The sequence below is a fragment of the Cydia fagiglandana genome, chromosome 17, assembly GCF_963556715.1.
Source record: "Cydia fagiglandana chromosome 17, ilCydFagi1.1, whole genome shotgun sequence".
Taxonomy (NCBI): Eukaryota; Metazoa; Arthropoda; class Insecta; order Lepidoptera; family Tortricidae; genus Cydia; species Cydia fagiglandana.
In genome coordinates, this window is record NC_085948.1 from 8955269 (window position 1) to 8976907 (window position 21639).

Consider the following 21639-nt stretch of genomic DNA (forward strand, 5'->3'; position numbering starts at 1 on the left):
TTATTTAGAGGGGTACGACGGTACGAGGTTATTTAGAACTTATTAATAAGTTGAATGGAACGTCGATTTGTTTTGAAAATGTAGATAAGGGTGATATTCCATCTTCAATATCTTGGTCCAATGTCATTCCGTCTCACTCTCTCATTAAGTAAAATGTGATGAGTACACATTGGAAGGCAATTTTTGCTCTTTGCGATCTCTGTATTAAACTAGAAAAAAAATTGGATTACGCGAGCGATGACAATCGGAACCTTGTTTACTACTAAGCTTACGTTATCCGTCCGTCTGTCCTTTCAGATATGAATATGACATATTTGTGTACCTACTCGTAGATGTCAGGTTACATACCGAATAGCTATAGTCTGTATCTTTAGGTCTTCTTCTTCTTCCTCGCGTTATTCCGGCATTTCGCCACGGCTCATGAGAGCCTGGGGTCCGCTAGACTACTAATCCCATGATTTGACGTAGGCACTAATTTTTACGAAAGCGACTGCCATCTGACCTTCCAACACAGAGGGTAAACTAGGCCTTATTGGGATTAGTCCGGTTTCCTTACGATGTTTTCCTTCACCGAAAAGCGACTGGTAAATATCAAATGATATTTCGTACATAAGTTCCGAAAAACTCGTTGGTACGAGCCGGGGTTTGAACTCGCCAGCAAGTCGCACGCTCTCACCGCTAGGCCACCAGCGCTTCTTCTCTGTCTGTATCTTTAGGTATTTAAATAAAAGTAAACAAAATCCATCCTCAAATGGCTCCGTAAGCCAGTTGAGGGTAGATGAAAACATTACATACTTAATCAAATAATGTAGGTTAACGTCAGGTCGTTCAATGACTGATCCAGGCGGTTTTGTATTTGGTTGGTTAACCAACTAATGTTATAACTACCCGAAAATATTCAAATTATGTTGACTTTTACTTAAATACCTAAAGATACAGAGTACAATAAGTAGGTGGGTCAGTTTCATCTAGAATATCTAAGTCTTAATTTGCTCACGACTTTGAGGTGGGTGTCGACTGGCTAAATACAAATCAGTTATCTCATTGACTTCTCTCGTCTGAACCCGTGACGTAACTACTTAGAGCAAATCGTCTTAAAATTGGTTTAAGTAGGTACTTACAAGACGTATTTATGATCATTAGCATTATTTTATTTTATTTTCTTTTGTTCTCTTTTTGGGGTTCCGTACCCAAAGGGTAAAAACGGAACCCTATTACTAAGACTCCGCTGTTTGTCTGTCTGTCTGTCTGTCACCAGGCTGTATTGTATCTCATGAATCGTGATATCGGTATTTCTGTTACCGCTATATAACAACAAATACTAAAAACAGAATATAATAACCCAAGCAAATCCTATTGTATAATCAATTGAAGACAATGCCATAAGTTTCATTATTAAAATGGCATAAATATATAAACATTTATTAACAAAAACATGTAAGTACATCATATATTACACGCGTTGAGGTTCTGAGCTAAGATTTTCTGTGTTTCCTTCTGTTTCTTAAAAGGACAAGGAAGCATTAAAACAAGAGGTTCACAATATACATATATATAACTGTAAACTCATTTCTATTTACTTTCAAACGATTTCAAGGGTCACCAACCAAGAAGTTCGTTAACACTTAGAAGACAAGTGCGGATGCGGGGTGGCAAGCCAAGCATGGCGTCACGGTTGGGGGCCTACCTGGCCGAAATTGCTTTTTAGAACGACTTTTGGTGCATTCTTAATGCAGTTTCTAGATAGAGTCCAACCAAGGTAATTATGCACAGACTTTGAAGACTCTAAGTGTGGAAATGCCACCGTAAATATCCAATTCTTATGGAAATCTTAGTGTGTAACATTTATTCTATTTCCACATTTTGATAGTTCAAAGTCTGTGCAAGTTAACTAAGGCACTTGATTAACTAAATATGTAATGTCTGGGAGACCGAGATTTGTTTGAAAAACACATAAATACTCAAAAATGCACGTTTTCCCAGAGATAAGATCTAGCTAGATCGATTTTTCGCCCCCGGAAACCCCCATATAGCTAATTTCATCGAAATCGTTAGAGCCGTAGTCGAGATTCCCGAAATATATAAATAAATAAATAAACAAACAATAATTGCTCGTGTAATGCTACAAGAATATAGGTAGTAACACTTAAACTTTTGAAAACAAAGTCACTTAAAAATATTGCATAACTTTATTCATTTTACTATCGAATGCGGTTACGAGTGCTTAAACTTTTAACGAAGTAGGTTTTTACATTTGAACTCAACCCTGGTTTTTATTGCCATGTAAAAGTAAATGGCGATATGCTCCTATGACCTTTTTTTTATTTGTATAATCGTAGGTATTAAAATATTTACTTCGCTTAATCTCTGTTCCTTATGTGAAATTAAGATTATGGGTTTGGCATTAATACCCATTTTTACAATCACTACACAATACACATAGTCTGTGCGGAAAGAGAAGAGTCGTAGAATGTATATTTCACGACTCTTCTCTTTCTGCACAGTCTCTAGTTGATTAATTATTAGTTGCAGTTAATACAGTATGTACTTAAGGTTGTCTGGAAGAGATCGCTCTTTAGCGTTAAGACAGCCGATTGTGCATGTCATCTCTTAGGATTGGGATTTGTATCGTTTCTTTTATTGAGCTGTGCAATAAAAAGTATTATATCAACTGTCTTATGTACGCATTGATAGAGGTACTGCTACTACGCATACTGATTAGTGATAGCCAATTACCAGCAAATCAGTAATCATAAGTGTTTATTGCTTTAACTCTTCCTTTTGTGTGAATCAATGATCTGAATTCTAACATTATAGATATACTTATGTATGGATAGTGGAATCAACGAATGTGAGTGTTATTTGGAATAGTCGTGATCGAGTAAGTCCGAAATAAAATACTAAGTAGGTATTAACTTATTGTATTTACAAGATGTTTAGTAACCTAAGAAAATAATATCTTAAATAAGTTACACCTTTTATAAGGAAAAATGAGGATACGAAATTTTCTTTAATTTAATTATCTCTGTTTTTTTGTAACAAAATTAACCTCGATAAGAAGCTCTTTAGCGTAAGCTGCTGATGCGTTCACCTGGTTTTATTACCGAACTCATTATATTAATATCATTGGCCTTGATAAATCGATTTTATTGTTATTATAATAATGCTATCATCGACATAAAAAGAGGTAATATAACGTAATTATAATAACTATTGTGTTGTGCAATCTCATGTTCTTCCTCAATGCATCGACCTAATACAGTCGGCTCTCGTTAATTCAAACCCGCGATAATTCGAACCTCTCTATAATTCGAAGTTATCACGAGTTCCCTAGAAAATCTCTTTATATCTCGAAAAAAATCCATATATTTTTGAGCACTTGGTAATTCGAACAAAAAAATCATACAATCATCACAGAACGACGCGTTAATTCGAACCCATAGGCGCCAAACACTCAACAATTCGAAGTTATCAGATTGCAGAAGTACTTACTTACACTTACCCTACATTCTGAGACAAGTTCAAGTTCATCTTTGTACGAGCTTTTGTTATTGTAAAAGCATTTCAGGCACTATGTATTTCTGATTTAAAAAAAGTTATTGATCAGTCTCAGCAATGTGCTTTAAAATAAAACACACACTTCCAGACACTTCTTATTAGAGACTTCTTCTGAAAGACTAATAATTAATTCACATTATATATGTGCATGTAAATATGTAGCTATATCTAACCTTTTGATATACATAGTAAAAAAAATAGCAATTAATAAATCATAATTGATTATTACTCAGTAATTCGAACTTTCATAATTTTTCTCTCAAAAATTTCGAACCATTTGATATTTCAAACTCTCGATAATTCGTAATAGTTTAAAAGTCCCTTGAGTTTCGAATTAACGAGAGTCGACTGTACAGATGAATGAAATACTTACTCCTCTGGCGCAGCGACCCAAAGTGTGTCTTGGCCTCCAAACAACTGCTCCAAACAACTGATCCCCCGGATGATTCACATTCGGCACAGGACCGAACATTATGTGTGTGATGTGTGAATGTATGATGAATGAAATGCTCACTTATTTTTGTCTTCCAGGTTCCAGTAAAAACAATAGGGTTGGAATAAGAAGTACCATAAAAGACATAATCCCAATTTTTATCGCATTTGAAAAAGAAACTTGACCGTCGTAATTGTGTTTCAAGTAAGGTAACATTCGCTATCCGATCATTGTGGTCGCATAAAGAGATACGGCCTTCAAATAGAGGTTAGGTCAATAAGCCCGGTTCACAACTCTGTAATGATACCTAAACACATACTAGTATAATGTAACAGTGATAGCTAATTCAAGCTTTATGTCTGTAGCTGTAGAGTTCACAATGCTTGAACATGACGTTCGATACATGTCGTGATTTTCGGTTTCCTAACCCTTTTTATGGTCGTGTCGTGTAATACCTATTAGTGCTTTTAATTAATTAATGCGACAATTTTGTACAAATAATACTTCTTTGAATCCCTTGATTTTTACAGAATGATTAGACTTTATTTTTATACAGACAACGTTTTATACACCAGATATGTATACAAAAAAAGACATTGAAATCTAGAAAGGAAACAAGAAGGAGTAGAAAATAAGAGTAAGACTGCATTTAAAAAAAATATCCTTTTTTTTAATATTCTAAACACTCATAATTTAATTACTAAACCTAACAACTAACTGCCACAGTAATTTATAACAACGATTACCACACATTAGTAATAAATAGTGATTTTGTCCGTGAATTCCGTCCGAGAAGACAAAACATACGCCCTGAGACAACACATCGCGTTAATGAACAACATAATATCCCTTTTGATTCGTCTCGTAAGGTTTTCAGCCGGCTTAAGTGTGAACATCAAAAAGAATCGCGAATGTGTCTGCGTGGGGCCCTCACTATCGCAGTCATTACGTAGGCGGTGCATCGCTTATGCAGCTACGAGTATCTACAGCCTCATTTGGCTGTGGTAATACAGGGGTAGCTTGTTCAGTTCAGTTTCGGTCTAACATCATTCAAGGTATGACGGCGATATACAGAAAGGAATAAACTGACTGCCCTTTTGTAAATAAATATTACAGTACATATGGTCCTATTTTCCCGCACTAGTGCGTAAAATAGCACTTTTCGTGCGATGTCAAAAGTTTAAAGCGCCATATGTACTGTAAAACGTTGTACGATACACGTGCGAATAGGTAATTCGCAACTCGTGTCAATTTAAAACACTCCCTTCGGTCGTGTTGTAATTTATCGCCACTCGTTTCGAATTTCCTCTTTTTCGCACTTGTATCGTAAATAATTATTTTGGTATTCAGGTATATTTTAGTTGTTGAGATATTTATGAGTTAAACGTAATTATGACTCATAATAACGCGGTGATGCTTTCCCGCAAACGTCAAATGATGTAACTTAACTTATCTGTCTGTATAATAATTATTAAGTCAATATTCTTATTAATTCTCACTACAAACTACAAGGAAATGTAAAATATTACACCCTGTACATTCGATCACCGTCAGTGTATTTTACTGTTACCTTTGAAATCCCTATCTTGTAGATAAATAAATTAAATCAAATGTATTTTTCTTACCTTTATAAATCTGCCGCAAAAGAAATATTTCAGCTATATTGCCTTACGAGCCATTCGTAAAATCGGCAATCTGCCCAGACCTCTGCAATTGCTATAGGCTAGAGCCGCCCAGAGTGCAATAAAAAGGTCTCCTGTTCGATTCTAATTTGAACTTTGTGTTGACTAAATCAAAGTTTCATTTTGCTTGGCAAGGTTTGACGTATGGGAGGCTAGAGGATAGAATCCTGGAAATATTTTATACAGTGAAGAAAGGTCTAAAAGGAAAGGGCCACTAAGTTGTTATCTCGGTAAATGCGATAAGGTCTCATTTATTATGTCAAAATACATAAGCCCTAACGATGATGGTTATGTTTCAAATTAGATTTAATATTGTTTTGAAGTTTACAGAAAATCTTTATCAACAGTAACTAATACAGACACGAATACGATAATGCGAAAAAGGCGAAAATGGCACAGAATTACAAAAAAAACTACACACAGAACAGAACTAGGTATACACAAACACATACGCAATTTCAATAATTTTGTAAAGAACAGGAAAATTACAAACGGTTTTTCTGTCTGGATCATACGCACTTTATTGTATGGTTAACTCGTTCGATTCTTTCCTGTAGACATCGCAAAGTTAAAATAATGTAAGTAAAGCTTATTTTTACGCTGGACCCTTACAGGCGGGAAATATTTTTTCAATACTTGAGACTTAAATAAGAAAGGAGTGATATAAATCTTCGAGGAAGCACCTTTTTCTAAAATGTGTCTGACCCGCCTTTGTTTTATACAGTTTCTTGAAGTACTACTGATAACTCAGGATCAAGGCGGGAACAGTGGCTCAGTCGCACAAATATCGCTATACACTGTGGCATCTTTACGTGATAATGTTCTCAAAACTTACTAAACTAAATTTCATGTTTTAGGCTTTCTCATAATCCCTAATAAGTACTTTGCGCTTAGCCTTTGTTCAGAAACTTTATAATAATTAATATAACCTCTTTGACAGTCCCATTGTAAAAGATTCCTTTCTTTGCTCAAGTATCTGTGGAAACTTACCCATAAATCTCATTAACTTTGTTAATTGTGGCGTTAATAAAATACCCAGTGGCTATTTAACTATCATCGTCTAATTGTAAAACATTTCTCTCTCTGATTTCGACGTGGGTGGTTAAAAGTTCATTTATTAACTGATATTGAAGCTAAAACGAATAAAACTCGTTTGCAAAACGAGTGTAAACATTGCAAAACAATATCTCTATATCGTGAATATCACATTTGCTTATCGCGATTCAAATCGAGCATTGTTACTATCTGAGGGGAGGGCAGTGAACTTATCTTATCAGTCAAAGTCCTATTTATTAGTGTTATTGTTTATGAATAAGTACACAATACAATCTTGAACATGTGGTATAGTGTGATTCCGATTCATAAGTTGTTTGGTGGAAATGAATCAATCGGCATTCGGCATTACAATTTGTGAAACACGACCGTTCTTAATGTAACGTTTGGTTTGGTTTGGTAATTCCTAAAGCCACCTAAATACCGGGTGTGGCCTGTAATATGAGCAAAAAATTAAACTGTAGGCTCCTCATACTGATCAACAATTCTCAAGCAACTTTTAAAAATAACTTGTGGTTTGATTTTTAATACACTTTAAAGTTTATTCTGAGACGCAATGTATTGCGAATTTTGTTATGTTTAAAGCGTGACAAGCAACGTCAATCACAATGATATGGCGTGGCGATGGCGTCTTTTGAAGGTAATATTTATTTTGTATGAATAACAGGGAGTCTAAATATTTCAAAATTTTTAAAAGTTGTTGAACAAAAGTGTCACCGTTTGAGGAGTACAATCTATGTTTTAATTATTTGCTCGTGTTACAGGCCACACCCGGTATAATTCTGCATTGTCAAAGTCAATTTGCGGAATTACCGACTTTCGGACGTAGGTAATTAATGATAATGAGAATATCGGTTTCAGTCTATTTTAGTCTTCTAAATCAGGTTCTGATGGCTAATCCACCGGGAAAAATAATAACGTCGTATACGGAAATACTTTAATTAAGCACTCTCAAGTGGTAAAAGATAACGTCATAATTTTAAATACGGTCGCAAAATACCCGATAAAACCCTGCCCTTTGCCTTCTCGGATTATACGGGGGTCAGCTTGAATATACCTCATCTAATACTCGTATTTTAACCTTTGAATGGTAAATTAAACCTTAGTTGTCAGCTAAACAAGGTACATTTTGCAATGGTATGGGATAGGGTAGAATTTGAACAAGTGCGGGTAAACAGTAGATTTGCGAGTGCACGACCTCCCACATGAAAGCGACTCATGTTTACCGACAAAAGTTCTTTTTTGTGTACGCTCATTGTAATTTGATATTAAATTGGGACCCGTATTTAGTTTGGACGACGCCCCGCTGTGTCGAACTTCAAGATTGCTTTTTGACAGTTATAGGATTCATAGTGACATGATCGTCACATTATAAGCTTCATTTGAAGAAAAAATTCAGATGGATTTAAACAAGTTTGATTACAAGACGACGTTCGGTTGACAACTGCAGTTGCATTACTGTTGCGACATTACTGCTGAGGCCTTTACACGGGCTCTGTATCTGTCAATATGCCTGATAATCTGAGTGACGTTCGCCGCCGCATTACTGCCGCGATTATGACGTTCAATTCGTCACTGATTTTATCATAGAAATTGTCAGATATAGGGCAGCAACGTCGCAGGGTCCATGTCACTGTACTAGTAATTATTCTAACACCTTTATGTAACAACATGGAAATGCAATACACAATAAACAGTAATCCAGCTACGTTTCACATTCGAATATCACCTCAAGCGATTGAAACTACTTATCTATGGGTGTGACAAGATGACTCAAAATTTAACAAGTCGATAAGGCGTTCTCCAGCGATGTCACAAGCCGTCATTGAAACATATTGAATCATCCCCCGTTGTTTCGCTGAAACGACACGGATATGCAATTTGCGGCTTTTGTTTGAGGTTGCACAACTGCGATGTTTGTAATTGGTACATGTCATTCATTTGGGTCGCTCATTAAGGGCTCAATACATGTATTTGTGTGGCTTTGTTTGGGAAGCTTTTTCTGGTGTTCCGGGAACTATTGTCCATGAAAAGCGTTATGGTCCTTTTTTGCTTGAAAAGTTGCATATGTCACAATGTAGACAATGTTATTAAGTATTGTTGACTTTTAGTAGGTATTGTTGTAGGCACTCTTAGTGTTTGAAAATGGAGACATGTCGCTCGAGTGACTAAAAAAAACGTGAGTGAAACCGTAAATGAGCTTAAAGTTGGTATGTCTCAGGCTAGATTAAATTAGGTTATTACCTCTGTTAAATAAATTCATATTTTTATAGGCTTTTGTATTGTCTATGTTTTTTTTTTTTATAAAATACTTTATTTTCTACGCTATGCTTATGTTTCTTTGGTACGCCCAAAGTGGCTCAAACTGCTTTACGAATTTTAACGTGTGTGCTTGAGCTGTCGTTAGATTCGTCTCAGTCATTACAGCAAATCGTGAACTTCATTTAAAGACAAATTATTTATTTAAAAAAAATGTGATTTTAATTAAATTGTAGTTTATTTGATTTTTTTTTAACTTCTTATAACTTGTTGAATTCTGCAACGTTAATAACATGTATGAGTAGGATAGGATGACTTTTATTTTACAAGGCTTTTAAATATAACGAATAATATTGTAAAATGTAAGTTTTACTAAATATCCGCGCAAATTTTGTTACTTCCTGTTAATCAATACCTTAAAGATCCTTTCACTCTTCCAAACCGCATCCTTCCTTATTCCTTGCAGTTCTCGACTTCTCGCATTTTCTACGAATTCCCTAATATCCTATCCAAGTGCTTCTTTCGGCTTCGGAAGCAGCTGCGCTCAAGGCCACCTGTGCATTGTCATGTGAGAAGTGCAGACTGCAAGTATTCTCAGGTGTTATTCCGACCGATAGCTTAGCGATCGCTTACACGAACCAGTGTAATGCGGACTTGGGTACACTCAGACGAAACTGATTGTTTATGTATTATCTATGTATTTCATTTATTTGAGAAGCAGTTAAAATATATATGTCCCGCTTTCGGGTAGCTTCTGAAATTAATTTACAATTTGAGAACGCTATTAATCGGATCTGTTACAGAACGCGGCCCTACTGTAATTACGTTACTAACAACTGTAGGTGCCGTATCCTTCTTCCTCGTTCCCTCAATGCTGAGGATCGCGACCACATGCAACATTTCTCCATTGATTGTGGTCATAAGCCAAGTGGACTGCACGGTGCAGGCTGCCGCCACTCGTCTTCTTCATGGCGTCAGACCATCTTACGAGCCCCACCTTGAGCGCGTTTGCCATTCATTTGCCCCAAGATGATACACTTCTCCATATCATGCATTGGTGATCTCATAATCCGTATCCTATGAAGAATGGTTTATTAGCAAAAGGAATTAGGGACTTGCTTATTTTTTGGAAATTTGGCTTGTCTAGCAGCCATTGTACGGGTTCCGCTGAGGCGAACTCGCCAAAGGAAAGGCATATGGACCCGGATCAAAAAGACAAAGTCTTTATATTAAATTGGAACACTCATAATTCCTTTTTCTTTCGAACTGCTGCACCGATATGGTCGGGTGGAGCCGGATGTTCCCACGATGCACTACGCCTCTGCATTCGGGGCAGTGCTCGCGAAATTGTATGGTAGACATTGTCCTTTCTTTGTAGTGTAATGCAAAATAATCCTAATTTTGGGTGACATGACTTTACTGTTCTTAAAAGTAGTACTTAATGATAGGTTTTTTTATTCCCTCCTAAATGGACGTCTACCTGTAAATTTATGTTAGGTATGTAAAGTATAATATGATGGCAAATTCAACCATCTTCAAAACCATGGCCGAAATTCGATCTCTGAATATCATATCTCGGACATAAAATATACTACACTGATGTTCTCCTTTCCTCAAGAAATCTCTTTATTGAAAAAGATATTTTGAACTCAAACTAATAGCACTGCACTCGAAGGAAATATTAAGGAATATAATTGTTCTTTCCAAGACAATATGGAAATTGTCATGTATCAATATATGTCATCCCTATGGTTTCATAAGGAAACTTCAAGCAACGTAAGTATGTGTCATCCATAGCTGCAACAGTTCCATATCAGGACAACGTTTGTTTTACTCGAAGTTTCCTTTCCATGATGTAATTTGTTGACACTGTGTTTCTAATGATGACAATTGTAAATGACCTTTGACATATTCCTAGATTCATACTGTATGTTAGGCATGCCATGCCCAAAGTAAAGTATTTACTTGTTTACTTACTTTCTGTGGGCTTGGTGATTGTCCTAGTGGGTGGTCCTGTAGAACAATAAGTGGTTTTTAATGTGTTTAGCAAATTAGTGTATCTACGTTATGCACTTATTTAAATATTTTTAATAAACATGAAATAAATGATGTCAAACGCGATCTACAAGAAATCGGCGATGACAGTACTGATAATTTGGCTGGCTAAAATTTATTATCTTATCAATTTAAATAATTTCCATTTACAGTTAATTTACATGCATTTGTACTTAAAAATCACTTAACTTTCTTGCTATCTATGTATGCAAAGTAACTATATAAATTATACTTACCAAGATTGAAAGAAACGAAAGTGCTTAAATTGAATTACTTATCTTGAATTAACACCATTGAAAATCCAATTTCAATCTTATCGGCATTCCTGTCGTTTCATTATTAACATAATTATTTTCTTGTCGGTTAGCTACCATTCAACTGTATCAAGTATCAATCTTGCTCTGACAATGGAATCGCACTAGAAACGGTTGGAAAACTTTTTTGTTGTCCTCTCCATCAGTTACATTCACCTGTCTTGTAACCATTGCTTCTGTTTGTGAACGCTGCAACGTCTACTCGTCCTTATCTGGCTCATATCAAGATAAAGGCAAAGAAAGGGACAAGAGGTCGGTGTTCCAAGCGTGGAGCATGTGGCACGCGACGCGCCTCCACTGCATTCGGTTTCCGAACGTAAACCGGCGTAGACGTTGCGTCGTGCTCGATTTTCGCGCTGCGATCGTGTTTTGATTACTCCGATCTCTTGCCCGGTATCTAATTTATAACAGAAATTATTCTCAGCTGAATAATTAAAGTGTGGACTGTGTTTAAAAGTGCGAGAAAGTTTTCGAACTCTTTGAGAATAAGTGTGAATTAAGTCCTAAAGACTACCCGTGTTGACGTTTTCGTGAATAACTCGGAACGAAAGAAATTTGTCTAACCTACATTGACGGAGCGACGCCGGTGCTAAGTGAAAGTTTAAAAACTTGGCTGTTTTTCTGCAGTCATAGTTGGATTTAACAAAAGCCATTTAGAACCGCCTTTTGTCGCGCAAACGGCTGTTGAGGAGAATTTCTTTTAAGGACTGAAAAATAATTGGAAAAGTTCCGGTACACTTATGGGAAAATTCGCAGCTGTGTGACCCGAAAACTGTAATAAAAATAAACGATTCCGCAAGATTTATCTTCAGGTTGAAGTTCGATATCTTAGGATGATTAATAACTTGTATGACGAGGGATTTGTGAGGATGCTTTTTTGCCGTTGAACAAGTTTTTCTGGCGCTGAGAAGTTTTTGGCGTTCTTTATGAGGGAAAGGCGGTCTTTTCCGATAAGCAGCGACGTGGCGTTGAAGAGTGATAAGAATGGAGCCGGGAAAGGGTTGGTGGTGAACTCGGTGATCTGTGGTGTGGTGGATGAACTGTCCAACGGGAGGAGTAGACGGGGCTCGTGGGTGCGGACCGCAGTCATGGGGGTGCTGCGGTGGAAGGATTTGACAGGCGTCAGGACTAGCACGCCTACTGAACCTAAAGAGGTAGGTGCATTTTCATTACTAAGGGTATTCCACTTGTCTAATGCCATTGCTTCTCACTCTCTCATTAAGCAAAATGTGAGACGCAATACATATTGGACAAAATAATTGGATAGGTAGAATACCACCCTCAAGTAGGATGAGTACCTATGTCAGTTAAACACACCTAAATTTGACTGACACCCTGAAAACAGTGAAATGAAAATAACTATAATTATTAAATAGGTAACCTATTGACAGTGAAATGAACATAACTATAAGTATTAAATAACCTATTGAGCCATGTGGGTATCTGCCTACTCAAGGATACTTGCTTTATTCTAATCACAGTTGCAGTTTTTATTGACTAGTAAGACAATAGTTTATACTGCAAAACGTAATTCAAGACAATATTTTCAACCCTTTTTGTGGTCTGGGATACGTTTTGAAGTTTAGATGACGTCCATGACTTGTTTAGACTTGTTGAAGAAGTTTCTACATTATGACAGGCACGCAGTGCGTCATACATACATACATAAGTGCAAGATATTGAGAATGAGATTAGATTATGTACCTACCATAATTAATATATCTGATGCTATACGTTTCCTTATTTATACAACCATCAACTTTCGTAACCGGCATAACTCTCAGGCTTAACTAAACAGTTTAGCCAACTTATTAATTCATGAGGTCATTGCATTACCCTAATATGTCACACTCACACGACGTATCTACGATATCAATCCGGTTACCGGACGTCAATGTTGCCGGTTACATCATTGATGATCTTATCATTAAGTGGACCAGACGTTAAGACGCTGTAATATGATTCAGAGGTAGTAAACATAAATCCTTGATTGTGCGCGTGCGATGTTTACTAACAACTACCTACCAACACTAATGAGGCCAGAACTGTATGATTGGCAGGGGCGCAAAATCTTATTGTTATTGTTACTACAGTTCAAACGTGACTTTAAATAAATATAATTATAGTCATTCAAATAGTTATTGAATTTGTAGCGGATATGTGACTCTTCTGACATATCTGCCCTGAGATAAGATTTCATGTCGCGACTTATCAAAGACGATATTATGAATCATGACAGGTATTTAGATGATATTTTTCATAAAGAAAAGCTTATTTCAAATGACGGAATATGAGAATAAAGATTGGAGGAATACCTTCACCCAACAATAGTACATTATTGTCGAGGCTCGGAAGTAGCTACTTGCAGGCTGAGGATTCGTTTTAAACGGACGACCTTGGGAGTCCGTTTAATTGAATCCGAAGCCAGCAAGTAGCCTTCCAGCCGAGTCATATATAGTGCTTTTCTCAAAAATGATGCAAGAAATATAAATATCATAGAAATATTTTACAAAAGCAACGTTCTTACATATATATTTTGACAGAAATAAGCCCTTGCCGCCTTTTTATTTTTTTTAATAAAAAAATTGAAGAGTATTTTTCTGCCAAAAATACGCCAACCTATTTGAGACATCTAAATAGTCGCGGTACTAATCATCTGTTTCGCTGTTTAATGGGCCTGTGCCTTCATTTGATATGGTCATTTCAACTTTTAAAAAGTTTGGAACTCGACAAATAATGGAATTTGTATGCAACATTGCAGTCCCAAAATCGAGACTGCAATGTTTTTAACTTTTTAATTTTTGACTGATCATAAACTACGCGCTTCGCGACCTATTTTTTAGACGGCAAAGTCGACTTTGCCGTCCATTTTTGAGAAAAGGAATTTTTCTGGCTTGGCCAAATATACGATTATGACATAATATTTCCGGCTCGGTTCCGAGTTTAGTCTTCATTGCGATATCGGCATCGGAGTCGCGAAAGTGTTCGACCCTGAATCTTATGAGTCACATTGTGTACGGAGAAAATTCTAGTCATGTGGGTAACTTATTCACACGTTAGAAAACTTGATTTTCGCGTAACGGATACCCTGTTTTCATATTGATAACTATTATCTAAACATTTAGTCACGAGTTAAGTACTTTAAACAGTAAGTAGGTACCTACTTGTCACCTGTCAATGCCACCTCTGTGTCAATGATTTTTATTTAATACTACGTCGGTGGCAAACAAACATACGGCCTGCCTGATGGTAAGCAGTCTCCGTAGCCTATAGACGCCTGAAACAAGGTTTAAAAAGTAATACAGTTAAAATATTTTTTTTTATTATACAACAAGAAGACTACAAGGTTCACGGCATCTGATGTGAATGTCCTAAAAATTATAAACAACACCAAAATATAGGTAGGTACTATATACCTTAGATTAGTTAATGTTCTATTTAGATTTAATATCAAGAAATACGGACTGTATGAGTGTCAAAGGCCGCGCGGGCAAAATTCCAACCGCTCATAACTTAAAAAAGTTTTCGCATTACGTTTCGGATTCAAAACAAAATTGCCACTTTCGATTATTCCAATACCCGTTCCACAGACCCAAATTCTCGCTCTTAACGAAATTGTAATCTTAATCCTTCTTTTTGCATGGAAAGTTTGCGTATTTTTCATAAACTTTGTATATTTATTAGTGTCTGACCGAAGGTTCGGTTTCGGTTTCGGTTTCGGCCAGTTTCGGCCAAAAAATCATGATTCGGCTGTAGTTTCGGTTTCGGCCAAAAAACGGCCGAACCTTTCGGCCGGGCCGAAACTTACGAAATGGTACTTCGGAATAAGACCAAAAGTTGGGGAATAAGTAGGACAACAATATTAATACCTACATATTATACCTACTGATTCATGTATAGCTACAGAAATTAATTGGTTTATTATAAAACACAATTCCACTAATGAGGGCGCCACTGGATGGTCGACGCAGTCTTAAGAGGCTGTCAATACCTATAACGCACACACTGTCTAATTGTTTCAGAGTGGATGAGTGGTTTTACTTCAATTTACTATTGGTTTGTGTTCCACATGTTCTCTACTTCAGCTTAGCCTTTAGCCTCGCTGCGCCATGCTCGGCCTGCGGTCTCGCTTTTTAATACAATGGACATTGGTTGGAGTCTGTGCTCAACTACTTATCCTGAAGCCTGAAGCATGGCTTTGACTTCGCATGAAAGTTCGCCTTAATGGGGCACTTCGGATTTAAGGCCCAGGTGAAGATTGGTACCCGGCCTTGCGATATTGTCAACAAAAAATTTCGCGCTCGCGTTTGTGGTTAACTCTGTATCTACATGTTAACTTGACTGGTGAATGAATAGAGTTAGACCAAGAAAATTCTGCAATGATTTTGATAGCATACGCAGTGCAACTAGTGCAAATGTTATTTATACGTCATATTTTCATAGAAATTTTGACGTTTAAAATAACACTTGCACTGTGTGTGTGTGTGTGTTATCAAAATCGTTGCAGAATTATCTTGGTCTAACTCTAGTAATTTTCTTAAAAAACCGCTTAAGTAACATCAATTTCAAGGATATTGGGTGTTGACAGCCCCATAAAATGTGTATTAAAATAGCCTCATAAAAAGGGGTTTTATGACATTTTTTAACGATTTTAACAAGTCTGCAAAAGTTTCGGTTTCGGTTTCGGTTTCGGCCGAAACTAGAGCCAAAGCCGAACATTCGGTTTCGGTTTCGGTTTCGGCAAAAAAACATGTTTCGGTCGGACACTAATATTTATGTACTCAAGGAAGCGATATAGGTCTACCATTAATCTCTTGCGGCTGGCTAAAGTTTCGCTGTGGTTTTGTAGTAGAAAGCTGAGTTTTGGGACTAAAACTCGGGACATGTTGCTAGGCAGAGTGATGGCAGGTGGACCAAAATGTTGACGGATTGGTGGCCGCTTTCGGATAAAAGAAGCGCCTGGCTGTCCGTTGGCTCGTTGGTTGGATGACATTCGGAAAATCGCGGGGCACTTGGAAGAGACTAGCCCAGGACCGGGATAAGTGGCGTACACGAAGAGAGGCCTATGCTCAGCAGTAGGCGAATAAAGGCTAGAATGATGATGATATATAATATTTTACATACTATAAATAGCCTGTAGTGGACTTATAATAACTTCTTACCAACTGCCCGCCCTGCTAGTTAAACGGTAGACCTATAACCTATGTATAACGGTTCTTACCATACTTGTTCTCATTTTACATAACATAAAATGAATAAATGTAGTAGATTCGGTAATGACCGGTATTCTATAACACTGCAACTGGGCACTCAGTGGTACAAGGGGTTGGATAACAATTACATGATGTAGTTTCTACTATTAATGAGTTAATTGCAAATTAGCGTTGTTTACAAATTAAGTTGGAAGTGCTAATACTAATTAAGTAATTACATATGTATTAATTGATAAAAGAATCGTTGCCATAACATACCATTTCTGCTATTTTTCCTGTAATTACGTAGGCATCTCTGAAAGTTCTTAGAAAAGGCTACTTAGAGATCATATAACAAAAAGAGGCATATTATTTATGAAAATATAACTCTTTATACTTTTTTTGAGGTATATGCAATTTGGTCGTTATCTGTGTTTCAGGATTGATGGCAATTTGGAAATTGTACGTCGAGCGTTATTCCAATTTCGACCTAAGAATTTTGTTCGTATTACTATTTATAACGATTTTCATTGTGGGCTCAGCCAACAACAGAGTTACAGTAGGCTTCAGTTATAGTCTCATAATGAAGCCTAGTTCTTGTACATCTGTTTATTTTTTAAATTACACATTTAATCGCTTTTGTAGTTATTCAACGGATGGTCATAGAGAAGCATGTCATTCAAGAGTGACGTCAAAAGTTTACATCGCACAGTTGTGCGGTTAATAAAAAATACTGGCAAAAAATTGTATATCAGTAGTTTTTGATATCCCTCAGTATTCATATGACACTGTTAAAAAAATCTTGCTTAAATTATTTTGTGTCAAAAAAGCTTGAATCCCGATGGGTACCTCATGAATTTCATACAAAACCTCCGAGGACCTAAAATCGCCATACAAAAAAGGCATTGGAAGAATGAGCTGTGTGCGCTTCAGGGTAATCCTATCCTAATGAAAATTTGTACGCGTGGTCAGAAAGAGATAAAGCACGCATTAAAATAAAGAGTAACGTCCTAATTACTTCAGCTTTTTCTATTCTAAACACTTTCAGTTTGCCCCTCGTATGTCTGCTGTTATAACTATTTATCAATTTAAGTAGGTGTTTCATTTAGTTCAATTTAAAAGTCAATTAATTCAGCTTAAATGATAAAAAATCATGCTATATTTTATGATTTATTTAAAATATATTATTACTTTTGGAATGTTTTACAAACCGATTAAACACTTTGTTTTGAGTAGGTATTCATTTCAATTAAACAATAATATTAACACATCCTGTTTACAATGCCGCTCTGTGATTATTATACATGAATTATTACTCGTAAATGATGTCTATATTTCAAGGCTCAATTAATTAACAACGATTATATACAATTTCGTGAAACCAATATTTTGAACTAAAGGTAAACCTTAATTTTCACCTATAGACTCTAGCCGCCCAGACGTCAAACCTTGCCAAGAAAAACATAATTTTGATTTGTCAAAACAATAAGGTGCAAATTGGAATGGCACAGGAGACCTTTTTATAGAACTCTGGGGGCTAAAGGATAGTCTTGTTATATGGTAATGAGCGGATTAATATTTAAAATAGTTTCCTGATGTCTCCTCGCATTTTTGCCGATTTCGTTTCTTACGTATAGGTACCTACATAAAGACCCGGTAATTATTACCTACATAAAAATAATTACCGGGTCGTCGACATTGATATCTGGGTAATGTCAGTCTGCTATGTATTATGGTGTCTAAGTATACAGGCAATTGATTCCGGAAAATGCACAACAGTTTATTATGAACCCAAATGCCTTGAGGAACGCACTACACATACTCGTATTTTAAAAAGATATATCTAAAATCTGCACGTGGCCGTGACTGATTCTACCGAGCCAGATACAAACCAGTAAACGGCCGACGTATCTTAGATTGTTGTTGCAAGGTTAAAATCCTATGATAATTAATGCCTGCATTACGTCTCGTTGACCCCTCGCGTGCTGCTGTCGCGAAGATTCGTTGATGAAATCAACAAATTAAAACGTGTAATCATGCAACTCTAGATAAAATAAGTCCATCGTGCAATAAAAAAGATAATTGTTCTAAGACTGAGATAATAGCAGGTAATCAACTTTCAGCAAGACGTCGGTGACATAATACGGTTTCATTTTGATTGAATCTTTATCAATCAACTTATCTATTGATGTAGTGATAAAAATAAACACATGCGTTATCAAACTGCTTCGGAAATAATTTTGTTGCATCACCTCATTGAAAAATGTAGAAAAAACATCCTCTAGAAATAGACTCACGCGCGCACTTGTACAAATGTACGTGATGTCTGATTTTAATAATGCATTGTTAACTTATCTTTAAATATACCATCAAAATATTAAAAACAGAGGAATATTTCTCTTAATTAGTTAATAACGTTTTTTTAAGTATAAGTACCTACACAGTACACTAATGTATGTACTTAATGTGTTTTCTTAAAATCCGCTTATCATAGCTTAACTGAAAATCATCATTAGTAAAATTACTCGCTTTTCAAATCAGTCTCAATGAATTACATCGTAAACCTTATCGCAATTACTTACTAGAGTTGTACTGTGCTGAATTCACTTATATTGCAACATAACGTCTTATCTGCTTTTGCGCTTTATAGTAATATACGCCGTTATGCCTTCGAGTGTGCTGACTTCTCAGTTTCACGCAGCCATATATCTTTGTTTGTGGATTTATTGCGCGCGGACAGCACATTAACCCATTAAAGAGTCGCCGACAACTTCGCAGAATCTCCGTTATATTTATATTGTCACTGTAGTTATTGTGTAATCACTGCTTCCATTTTGTTCTTCATTTTTGGCTTCTGTATTCAACAATGGCGCCAAATCTTACTTTAACAGAAAAATACTTAAAGTACATGTCATGATAATATGTTTATCGTTTTGTGCCATTCACCGCTTATATCATCGGTAAATTTAGACATTAAATCAGGATGAAACCTCGTCTGAATAAATATCATAATATATAATGTTTAAATTAATACTAAACGAGTTATTTTTGATGATTATTAAAAAGAAACATCAATTTTAAGTTATAATCATGTTTTTACATTCAACCTAGTAGCGAGTAGTGGTTGATTTTATGATATTTGATATGTTAGTGATCGACCGCAAGGCCGTTATCCTCCGAATTCGACCTTAGATTGCCAAACAACACGGATTTTTCAAGCTTCTAAAATCGAATGAATTAGACTGTATAGTCTGTATTCGTTCTCTATACAGCTGTCATAATATAAACTAAGTTATATTGAAGATCAAGGATAGGTAGCAGTAGCAGTACCTTCGCAATGTGCATATGCGGGTTGTAGGAACTTGGACGAGGTTCACCTTTATCATGATCTTCCGCTGATCTTGCCTTCTAACATTGTTTTTAGTTCCGGTACTCTGTTACGCTTCTTCTAAATTACAAAATCGTTTAATATGTTAGAAGTTGGGAGTTTATTTATTTAATAACATTTTTATAACATACTTAATAAAAACACTAAAAACTTCTAAATAAAAAAAATGACCTAAGTCGTAGTCGCTTGGTGGGGTCAATCAATCAATCAATATTTTATTTGCCATAATACGGTTAAGGCGCGGTGTGTAGTAAAATGCGCTTTTTTGTAACCATATTTACAGACTTTTACAAGGATTTTAAGCATGATTTTCTAGTATGTATAACTTTAGTCCTTGAACTACGTTATTGCTTGTCAGGAACACAACGGCTCATTATTTTCTCGATAGAATCTTAAGTTGAAAACATGCTTAAAGCTGTCTTTTGATCCATATTTTAGAAGTACTACGACGAAAATGGATATGAAACTTACCTCATTCGATAGCTTTTAAGTAAATCTTCGTTATTACTGGTCCTTTTATCGATACGTTAATCTTTTCATTCATAATTTTATGAATTCAACTTTTGCCTACTAAATTACACCCTACGCGGCAATACCTTGCGCCCATTCCCCGCGCCAGTACGCCCGTGGCCACTGCCAGCGTCGGACCTATGCTAGTTTACTGGACGTTTCATAAAATGGGTAACCACTGTATAAATATGCAAATATGTTATACACACAATGTTTTTCAACATACTTACGAAGAAAAGCAAAATAATTCTTAATTATTGTGACATTTCAGACATTCGCCCGTCATATTGTCAATTTATAACAAGTTGGGAAGCAAAGGCACACACCCATCTAACCAATCCGGAATTCAGTCACGATTGATAAATTGTGTAAACATATTTTATTAAAGGCTATTAAATTAATCAAATTGAATCATTTTTAAACATATGTGTACGGGATTCAAATACCTATGTGGGAGTGTTTAGTGTATGGTGGTAACCATTTCACCGCTTTTAGTTTCCGAGTTACCTACATGCGTTTTAAGGGAAGTGGTCGAAAAATGCCTAAAATGGTTTCGTGTTTAATATTAGGTAGAGTCTGTGCGGAAAGAGAAGAGTCGTGGCAGAAACGGGAACTAACATTTTAAATTTTATATGGCAATCAAACCTTTGACACCTGTCTTGTAAAAAGTAAACAAACTTCTGTCATTGTATATTTTTATTAACAAAAACCGCAAGTTTTATGTATAAAATATTTTCAAAACACGATGAAACCGTACATAAAACCACAAGAAAAATTATATTTAACATTGTTCGGTTTTGTCAGCGGGAAGAAAACGGCTAAAAGCCGACTATCGACTTACAAAAAGTCGCGGAACGTGTTTCCGCTATTCGCGGGTATTGATGTTGTATTTAATATCAAATAATTACCTATTTAATAAGCCCCTTAAGTAACTTGTCTCCGGTACATAATCGGTAAGTATATTCATTCAAAATATATTAGTTTTCATAAATATGCAGGTCATTCATGATCTTTAAAATAACTAACAAATAGTCTTGATACTTGCCATTTTATGCATATTTATGTAATTTTTTTTTCAGGATTGTGTAAAAGTACCTACGGTATCTCGAATAAAAGACCGCTAAGTAGGTGATATGCAAGAATTCGTAATCTACGTGCCGGATTCAAGCACATCCAGTTCCTCACATCAGTCCCT

The 21639-nt window shown here is 36.0% G+C and overlaps 1 protein-coding gene across 6 annotated transcripts in view; it reads left to right on the forward strand.

Moving 5' to 3' along the window:
• Positions 1-21639, forward strand: part of LOC134672385 (rap1 GTPase-activating protein 1) — a 457452-nt gene that overhangs the window by 321456 nt on the left and 114357 nt on the right. The window contains exon 1 of one of the 6 annotated variants that reach the window (XM_063530254.1): positions 11664-12508. The exons of the other annotated variants lie outside the window; for them this stretch is intronic. Coding sequence (XP_063386324.1) covers positions 12281-12508 — 228 coding nt within the window. The 5' untranslated portion in view covers positions 11664-12280. Of the gene's footprint in view, positions 1-11663; positions 12509-21639 lie in introns of those variants that run through there. 6 annotated transcript variants of the gene reach the window in all.